Below are 10936 nucleotides of genomic sequence, written 5' to 3' on the forward strand. Positions count from 1 at the left end.
ATGGGAACTAGTTCCGACCCAGTACGCATCGAAATTAATGTATTAGGTTCGAGTCACTTTGCAGAAACAAACGTTGATGATCCAGATTGTCTGGTCTTAATTCTATTCTGAATCGAGAACAGTAATTTCATCAGCAATATTGAAAAAAAGAAACGTCCATTAATATTCGGGGTGTTGCTCGAACGATGGCTTGATCGGTGCGTATAAGCCAGTTCAATAACGACTTTCATTGACTTGTACTGTGCGTAGGGAGAATAGTTATTTTTACAAGTGATAATGCAATGAGTATAATTTAGTCGAACTTTTAAAAATATGTAACACTGCTGCATCTACTACTACTATTACTACTACTACTACTACTACTACTACTACTACTACTACTACTACTACTACTACTACTACTACTACTACTACTACTACTACTACTACTACTGCTGCTGCTGCTGCTGCTGCTGCTGCTACTACTACTACTACTACTACTTCTACTACTATTACTACTACTACTACTACTACTACTACTAATACTACTACTACTATTACTACTTCTACTACTACTACTACTACTACTACTACTACTACTACTACTACTACTACTACTACTACTACTATTACAACTACTACGATACTACGACTACTACTACTGCTGCTGCTGCTGCTGCTACTACTACTACTACTTCTACTGCAACTACTGCTACTACTACTACTACTACTACTACTACTACTACTACTACTACTACTACTACTACTACTACTACTATTACAACTACTACGACTACTACTACTACTACTATTACAACTACTACGACTACTACGACTACTACTACTACTACTACTACTACTGCTGCTGCTGCTACTACTACTACTACTACTACTACTACTACTACTACTACTACTACTACTACTACTACTACTACTACTACTACTGCTGCTGCTACTACTACTACTACTACTACTACTACTGCTACTACTACTACTACTATACTACTTCTCGTACTACGACTTCTACTATTTTCGGGATGAAGGGCATTGCGCAAGACAATATCAATTTAGTTAATATCTCCTTTTAAGAACACTTTATCGTGCTTTTCACATTAGATATTAAAACAATGTAGATGGATGACAGATATAGTAATAACTTACTCCCAAAGGGTCTTTTTCATCTCCGAATGGGAATTTGAAGGGCTCTTCCTGAAGTTGTTGATATGCTCTCCGTTTGAAATCTTTGTAGCTCGGGTCCGTAGCAGGTGAAAGGAAGAGCGCCAACAACGTCCGGTAATACATCATTACCTTCGAAGAAGGTTGACGCAGGTAAGGATCTGTGGAGGTAGTGTAATTTTATGCGGTAAAATTTGGAAGGCAAAATACTACTTAAACTATGTTTGCAAAAGAGTAGTACGTACTTTTATAGGTCGGACGTGTATATACTTCGCAGCTTCACCTCCTTACTGAGCCACTAATGAATTATAAAGATAAAATGGCAATTTGCCTAGTGTCGGGAGATATTCCGTAAAAAGCAAGTACATTTAAAAATAAAGTTTAAGATAAACAAAACCAAAATAATTTAAACATTAAAAATCTGCTGCTTGTCATTTGGCTGGTTATCAACACTTATAAAATACAAAATTTCTTGTCCCCATCGCCTAGTATTTTTATTTGAAATTTGAAAATGTGGTGGCGCCCTACCTCCTTGAAATAGATGAAGTTGTTTGTCATCGTAGTTCTCTTGGTTGGCATAGATCACCATGTATTCACCGTTTTCCAAAAGCCCATGGAAATTCATCTCGTTCAGCAGTTCGTAAACTTCCCAGATCTCACCAAAAAATATGTAGACTTCAATTTGTAAGGAGAAAGTGGGGAAAATGATAGATTAGTATCATAAATAACGAACATACCATTGCCATATTTTGATAATAACGACAACAACAACAATAATAATAATAATAATAAAACTATTACTACTACTACTACTAATAATAATAATAATGATGATAATGATGATGATAATATTAATAATGACAATGATAAAACATGATAATATTAATATTGCTATTTGAGTTTATGAAATAAATTACCTCAGAAGAGGAAAAAAAAAAAGAAGAATGATACAAATATTAATAATGATACAAATATTAATAATAATAATTCCCCTTTAAATAGGATTTAATACATCGGAACGACGTGTCTGCGCGCTGTACATATATATACGTGCTATAGTATTGCCCCAGTAATCGAATTCAATCAGTCGTTTAGCACAGCCTCAGTAGTTATCAAGCTATTAATTAGACGCTCATTCATTTGATGATAAGGGGGGGGGGGGGGATTCACAGATATATTGAACTACACCATTTCCGACGGCATCATGGAACCTGAGAATAAGTGGATGCGAGATGTTTGCCCCACAGGTCTCAACCTACCTCTTTCTGCTACCTTACCCCCTTTCTCAAACAGTGGACTAGTTACATGATTCTGCTAGACCTTATATCGCATGGCCTTTCCTCGGCCCAGGGACTAGTCGCATCCAGAAACGGATAAATCAATGACGACCTTTTTTTTTACCTGGTCAGGGTGGGTATACATTAAACACTGGTAATCATAACAATGGGAAAAGCAGGAAATCGAAGATTCCACCTCTGGGGAACAATAGTCTTCAGTTACGTAGGGACCTAAATAAGAACTCGGAGCCATTTATAGGGCGCCCTCATCTTTTGTGGCAAACGATTCCTGGACCCCGTCTTACAAGTAGTTACGATTGATTCGATCAACCACTACTATGGTGAGCCATCAACATCTAAAATGAAAGTTTATTCAAAATATTTTTTTATATATGATATAAAGTCATACATTTATCGTTTTCTTGAAAATTCAGGGTGCTTATATTTTCTTTAAAAGGGCATTGTGCAAATTTCCTGGAGATAAAAAATTATGGCATTGTTGGATTTCCATATCGTTTAGGTTGTTTTGGCTTTTAAAGTCCCAGTATCGCGTGAAGTAGAAGGAGGTTGGTTCCAGGGTATTCCGATTGAGGCGGTGGGTGGTGGTTCGGGGGGGGGGGGGAAGTATTCGTCTTAAACTTGATGTAATTATGAAAAAAAAATCCCCATCATTTTCTACACGTTCATCAAGCTTATATCATTTGTATTCTCTTTTTTTTCATTTTGATGTGTCGTTTTTAAAATGTCCAGATTTTGATCATTGACCACCATTTCAGACAATGTGTAGGCCTAATGGAAGTTTTTCCCGTGCCTTGGACACTGATAATTTAGTTTCTTTGTTGGACCTTTGTAACGGTCTCGAATAAGCTGGGACATTTTCTGGCTCTTCTACTTTCAACATGATACCTCATATCACCCGTATCACAACGAAGAGTGATATAACCAATCAAGGAAAATTGAAACGAAGCTCAATTTCCCTTTTTCATTATCGTTTCGATTCCATCCACAAATGGTTGATTTTCGAACCTCGGGACAACAAACGAGCAAATTTCATTTTAATTGGCCACAGGGATCAACGGATCAATTAAAACGAATCCCAAATTGAAAACCTATTTTGCTTACCGCGCTAATCCTAATGTGTAGAAGCAATATGAGAAAGGAAGATAGGATGGTATTTTTATTGCTGTTGGACAGTGTCGTAGGTAGAGTGAAACCGAATAAATCTTTCAGGGTCTTCATGGTACTTGATGATTGCAATCTTTTTATAAACAAAGTAAACAATCATCTTGTTTGTTACTAAAGACACTTACCTGATCTATGTTGTTTATTTTTTTAATTGAAAACCGAGTTTATTTCCGGAAGGGAATACACACTCTTAAATCTTAGATCCAATAAAATCATTTTATTTTTTAATTACCTTGGTGAACATTGAAATTTGGAATGACATTAAACATATCTTAACAGTTTTGTCAACTGGTCATGATTCCGGTACCAAAATGTTTTTATTATCATTAATCATTTTATAAGATGTATTATGTATTTTTTTAACAAACTAAATTTAATGTGGTTACCCATTAAGGCCGAAGCAAGTTTTCCATGTCATTTATTGTTTTTAACATTGTCATCAGAATATCAAGTTCGATCATTAGTAGATAAAGAACTTTTTGGTACAAAATTCTTTCCGAAAAGCAATATTGGGGATCGGGTTGTGATTATGAAAATGGCATGAATGTTGAAAATGGTACCAGAGAATAACTAGTTATGTATATACATTATATACATACCTATATATTTCAAGACTTTGGGTTGAACAATTTCTTTTCGTAAAAAAAATATCGTCTTCATAATCAATTTAAACGGCAGGTAAACAGAGTGCGTCTCTTACTTCTAGTGTGTTCGTAGGTCTCCTTTACAATCTTACGCATCTCTGGTTCCTCTTTATCTTCTTCAAACTGAGGAGGGATGTAAGGGCTTGTGTACACCTTGACGTCGCTGATATATATATTCTTGGTTGGCAGCTTCGATTGCAGGCTCTCGCTTACACTGATCTTGTTGGATGCCGACGAAGACACGATACTGACGTTGTACCAGTTGAAGTGCTCTAGGAGAACGGCTACGGCTTCGGTCAAGAGGTCGTCTGTTGGAATCGTCCTGGCAAAGGTCGGGTATATGCTCTTATCGCTCAGTTTAGCTTCGGCACAAGTCTGTATAGTGCAGTGAGAAATAAAAAGGAGAAATACGTCTTCATTTAGAATATATTTAATAAGAAATTCAACCTAACAATCTAACAAGGACCATATTGGAGAAATGTCAATCGATCATTAAAAATCTGTAAGCTAGGAGAACTATCCTCTTTAGTCCGAAACTAGCTTCAACACATGCCTGCAATTTAGACGGTACTTGCCTCTCCTTGTCTTGTTAATAGATCGAAGTCCCTGGGTTTAAGGGGGTAAAATGATTACGCCAAGCGCAACATTCACACTCAGTTGTTATTTCATTCGCAGATGGGTCATACGTATTCCCTAACCAAATAACTAGTAATGCATGTGTGCATAGCCATTGAGACACTACCCAGTATTGACAATGCCATCAACACACGGCACTCCATATCTATGCAAGTCTTATTTTGTGTTCTAGTTTTAGAAGCTGCTATCAGCCAAAGCCCGCGGCTTTCTCCTAGATACTAAGTATACTATCTTAAGCAAATGAATATAATTGAAGGTAAACGTACTCTGAATAATTCAAATGCAAATATAAGTGGTGGATTCCCAAAGAACGAACAATTTCTTTATGTTTCTGCCAAGTTTTTCTTTCATTTTTCCTTCTAGTCTTTCAGGGACCTACCAGGGGTAGTAGGCCCACAATCAGGATGATTATTTCAAGCTTTCAGAGGAGGTGCGACAGCTCAGTTGGTAGAGCAGGAGTTCGGGATTCCGGTGACTCGGGTTCGATTCCTACTTGATGCGCTAGTGCCCTTTAGTAAGGCATCAATTCTCATTATCAGGTCCCTTGCAGAGGACCTTAAATCGTCGGTCCTCTGGTTGTTTGCCTACAAGCATTTATGCTTTTTTAGCAATCAGGTAGAAGTGTCAACCATTTACCACGCTATGACCATGACCTGTGTATCGTTACCAAGTTGGCGATGCTTTGACTTTTATTTTACTTCAGAAAGCAATAAGACAATAATCTTAGATCCTTGCCAGTTGTTATTAAACATTGGTTCTGCAATACTCTCGGAAATTCGGAGCCCTGGATAATTTTCAGTGTGTTCAACGATGTATTCATGGTACGGTCACGTAGCTTTAGAATGAACTACACTCGCCTCGGTGTCCAACAACATACAGGACATTGTCCCTCGGCCAGAAATATTCACTGATTAAGTCGATCGTTGCATGTACAGCTTCTCTGAATCGCAATGCAACAATTTCTTTTCTGGGCGATCTACACTGTCACCATTTCAAATAAGTATCAATATTTGAGAATATAACAGCTTTTCTAATCAATATTTCTGGGTCCTGCTCTTGTCAAGTCGACTTTGTTGGAACCAGAATTTAAGAAGTTCTAAATCCTTTCAAATCATGCTTAATATGGAGGATGGTACTCGTTCTGCTGAAGTCATCCTGGTTTGATCTAAGATCTTCTCTCATCCAAAATCGACTTAACAAAACATGACATCTTGCCTTATCATTTATTTGATATGACTTCGACATTTTAAAATCAATACGAGAAACTTGAAAGCATTGAAAAAAAAGTATTTAAATACAGGCTCACAGGAAAGGGCCTGCAGGAAGCGATAGGGTAATTTTTTTCCATCCAAGCAAAATGATCATGAAATCTGCCGTAAAGGCTTTTATTGTTAGGTTAGGCTAGGCGACTGAATAACGTTGGCTTTACTTAATGTGCGCAACTCCATTGTTACAGGGATAAATGATATGAACAGTTCATTGACATGTCTCCTTATAGAGAGAGAGAGAGAGAGAGACAGGCCTGATCAGAGAGAGAGAGAGAGAATACATGAAAAGGCATTGCTTTGCCCAGAGCTAACTTAAACATGAACTTCAGTATAATCAGACCTCGGCAAATGCGTCCTTGCAGTCATATTCAACGAAATAAAAATCCCTAACAATGCATGTGCTACATTTCCAAGCTTTTTGCAAGAACGCGCTCCTACTACGCCAGGTCCTTTCAACTCCATGCTTTATTCCAAGGTTCATTTCCGGTGTTAACCAATCTAGCGCTAGAAGCCTAGATGAGGCGGGAATCCAACCATTTTACCCTAATTTTCGAACACTCTTAACACGATTCAATTAATCAAGAAGGCGCCACATCCCGGTAGCATTTCATCGCGTTCCGGTAAGTCTCTCATTTTTCTATTAAAGCACGTGGCAACAAAATGGGTCACCGATTCGCTACTCTTAGACGGTGTACCGAACATGACGAGAGTGCATAGTTGTTTATTTTAGAGCAATTGGTGGCGCACTAGTAAATTCCTTTCATTTGCTATTATTTAGCTTTTTTGAAGGACGACTGGATGTCATCGAGACAAAGTTCAATGATCATTTTGAAATCTTTATCTTTGAAATTCCAGGTCATTTATAGGAATGTTGCATGCAGTGGATAAACTGGGTTCACAGAGACATGCACGTTGAACTTAAATAAACATAGGCCATTCATGACTATGCAATTTCAAATGAAAGAGTCGTTAATTATTTCATAGTGTAACATAGAATTTCAGTTCCCTCATATATCACTGTCTCTAAATGTATCGATCTGAGACATCTCTCTCTCTCTCTCTCTCTTGCCTTTCCCATCCCTGTCCTCGCCATCACAGGGTGATATAGACCTCGTGCATAATGTACTCTTGAATGTGTGTGCAGAAAACTCAAGCAGTCATGTCAGCTGGGGCAATATTGAATTATTTCGATTATCTTCAGTCGAGGGGTTTGGTCGGAGCATTAGACGTCGAGTGTATAATGACAGGTTGAATGATTCCAGGGCGCAGAACATTCATCATACTCTGGCAAATCCCACATGTTCCCCATGTGTATATTGTCCATGAAAATTCGATTTGGTTTTTCATCGGGATTTAGAGAGCGAATGTACCCTAGCGAGGTTTTTTTTTCTCGAAAAATGTAGCCAAAACAGGATGAAAAAAAGGGGGTTGGGAAATCAGATTAACATTTTAAGATTACCTAAAGCTAATGATTATGTTAGGTAAAATACCCAGTGAGTATATAACAAGGTTTTCTCTTTGCAGGCTTGTACAAAATTTGAGAGAAAACAAGAAAACACTGAACATTTATATTTGAGGAAACGTAAATAATTATGGAAGACTAGATATGGGGTTAAAAGGGAACATAATGAGAAGAAAGAAACACAAACAGAAAAACAGGCATATTGTACCAATTACTTTTTGTGATTCGATAAGCCCCCGAAATATGCAATTAACATATATTTTGCAGTTTTAGCCATTTTTAATCTTGAGATGGGAAGTGACAGGTAGATTAATCAATTAGAGAGACATGCTCACTGACATCCAAACTAGAAGTTGGTAAAAAAAAATCGCGTAATGAACGATGCTCTAACTACGGTTCGGTGAAAGTTTATTGAGAATAGCATAATCCGTATAATAATCCTGGAAACTGAATTTATTTTATTAAAATGTGTAGAGATGTAGAAGTCTTTTGGTGTAGGAATGGAAAGTACAAAATGTTAGAAAAGATGAAGATCAAATATACTGTACAACGAGATGGGCAGTAAAAAGCAAAACAAAACCAGAAAATAACAATTGAAGACAGGGTAATTCATAAGATGGACGAAAGGCGCAAGAGATGATAGACCTTGGTGATTACAGCTCACAGAATGATTCTAAAATGAAATCTGATGTATATGCTGTCCTCATTTCTTATCTCAATCTACCAAATCGGAGTCGGTATTGTTATTTTTGGTAGCTTATCTAACCGCCAGACGCGCTATTCCATTGCATCAAATCAAATTTGTTCTATTATTACTGTGACTGCTGGCAGACATCAATTTGTATTGCCATTTAATATATTTTAGTAAGCCAAGAATATTGCCCATAGCCAACAAGAATCGTCACTGTTTACGGGCAATGATAACGAAAAGGGTAACGTTTCCACTAACTGTTGCATTCATTCACTGCAAAATATTTGGTGTTTAATTCAACACCAGTCCGGCTTTTTTATGTAGGAAAACACCGGAAAGTGTTGAAACAACACCGGTTTAGAAACCAGACCAATGATGCTTTAACACTTGACTGGTGTTGTTAAACGCCTATCTGGTGTTAGCCCTAAAACCAAACTGATCAGCCTGTGCAATTTAAACCTTAACTGATGTTTTCCGATAAAGAAACCGGTTATCAACTCAGTCATTATTTCCCAGTAAAATTTACTATGACCTGATGGGGGTAAGGTGGGGGGGGGGGGGTAGCCCCAGATGGGCCTGCCTTTTTTCATGAATCGATTGAGCATTGAGGTATTATGGATAAGCCCTATACTTTTCCAGTACACTTCTCTCATTTTCCTTTCCCTCTCCAAATCCTCTTTTTTTCATTTTAGGGGTCTTCTTCCGAACAAGACACTCCAGGAAACCAGTAGGGGTATCTTGGTCGGACGAGGGTCGGAGTAACTCTGTCCAGATGGGCTCTACTCCGACCTTTTCTCCTACTATTCCTCCGACCGCAATAGCCCACGTCTCGGTCATGATAACATATATATCTTTAATCCATGAATAGTGTAATTTTACTTCTACAAGGATCCAACGTCTGATCAAGGCTACATACACAAGTGAAGTTTTTCCATTGGCCCGCGGAAGTGAGATAATTTCTGACTGCGTTTCTCGTTGCGTCTGCGTTTATGTCCCGAGGCTAATCACCGCACTGCCTGCATATAGATGTAGGCCTACTCAGAGAAAGTAGGCTAGATCGTTATCAACCGTGATAGATGTTCGAATAACATTCTAACACGTTTTAAATAGGTTTTATGCCTAAAGAAGTGTCAATTATTGAAATGAAAGAGTACACACAAAAAACGTTTTCAGCAGAAAAGGCTAAGTATGTATGTGGGAGTGGGAGTTTATATGTGTTTGTGTGTGTGGGGGGGGCTGTGTACACTGTAAAAAAGTATTAGGTAAATTTTTAAACAGCACGAGGATAAATATGTGTCCAACAACTTGGGGTAGTATTTTACCCATTCCTGAAGCATATCGTCCAGTAAAGTTAAAAATGAGCAGCAATTACTTTAGCATGGGAAAAATGTTCATCATACTGGATAAATAAAAATGCCCAGAAGAAATGCCCAATGTTGGTTGGAAACATATAATTACCCTCATGAAACATTTTATCAAATATTTTTAGAGCGTATTACGGGTGATAAAGCGTGAATTGCAAATCAATCAATTTAATTGAAAGCTTAGTATAATTTTCAAAATCAAAATTGGCATTTGTCAACCAGTTCGAACGGTCTTTACCTCCCTCCATATACCATGAACATATGTAGCTGAGTAACAAATTTATTAAAATTAAGGTATCAAGTCAAGGGATATTTTGTCTAATAATTTCATCTATCAGATCTGATCGAGAAGTATTAATTCAGGGTGTCGATAAATCAAGATGGCATTGAAGTATTTTAGTTTATTCGTAAAATTTTGTATTATGTAATAACTATGATGACAAGAGAAATAAACAGACATATAGATCTTTTTTCTCTGTGCTCAATTAAAATAGACAAAATAATAATAATAATAGCTGTATTCATAAAGCGCCTTTTGCCTGAGGAAACAAAGCGCTGCTATTATTACCCCGGCTTTAGCTCGAACTACCATCACCGGCGCTCAGTGCATGCAAGGAATTAATCCTGCCGGCTACCCATTCAGCTCACCTGGGTCGAGTGCAGCACAGTGCGAATAAATTTCTTGCTGAAGGAAAACACGCCATGGTTAGGATTCGAACCCACGACCCTCTGTTTGAAAGGCGAGAATCAGAACCACTAGACCACGACGCGCCCGCATATAACGGTATACAGGGTAAAGACAATTAACTGCGAAATTTTTTTAGATCTCTCACCATGTTCACTCTACGTTTTACCTCTTAAAATCTCTGTCCCAAGTTTGTATATGTATCCATCCTTCAATTCTTTCGAAAATGCAATTGGGACAGAAGTCTTGGCTAAAGTGTACACCCGACGTAACGGCGACCACACGTGACTGTTTTTTGACAGTCGTCGAAAATATCAGGTAACGTGGATATAACCTCTCCGTGTTCATAGTAGAAGGGATGCTCTTCATGAATTAGAATTCACAGGAATGCAATTTATGGTGTCAAAGAACACGTTCAATGGATTATGCAATGGTACAGGTGTGTTGCTGTGTCAGTCCATACATTGTATTTTTTATTTAAAAACATCATTCGAATCGTCTTGGCCAATAGGCATGATAGGGATGGTTGGTTACAGTATTGTTATCATTGTTTTCTCACATTCTCCTTT

The 10936-nt window shown here is 37.7% G+C and overlaps 1 protein-coding gene across 2 annotated transcripts in view; it reads right to left on the reverse strand.

Moving 5' to 3' along the window:
- LOC121422745 (speract receptor-like) overlaps positions 1-10688 on the reverse strand; it is a 32754-nt gene extending 22066 nt beyond the window's left edge. Inside the window, exons 1-4 of one of the 2 annotated variants that reach the window (XM_041617925.1) lie at positions 10537-10688; positions 4318-4636; positions 1684-1830; positions 1141-1316 (exon numbers count right to left, since the gene is read on the reverse strand). In XM_041617925.1, the coding sequence (XP_041473859.1) occupies positions 1141-1316; positions 1684-1830; positions 4318-4357 (363 nt within the window). In that variant the 5' untranslated portion in view covers positions 4358-4636; positions 10537-10688. Of the gene's footprint in view, positions 1-1140; positions 1317-1683; positions 1831-4317; positions 4637-10515 lie in introns of both variants that reach the window. The other variant, XM_041617924.1, reaches the window with a different exon arrangement.
- Positions 10689-10936: the final 248 nt, after the last annotated feature.

The sequence above is a fragment of the Lytechinus variegatus genome, chromosome 10, assembly GCF_018143015.1.
Source record: "Lytechinus variegatus isolate NC3 chromosome 10, Lvar_3.0, whole genome shotgun sequence".
Lineage (NCBI taxonomy): Eukaryota > Metazoa > Echinodermata > Echinoidea > Temnopleuroida > Toxopneustidae > Lytechinus > Lytechinus variegatus.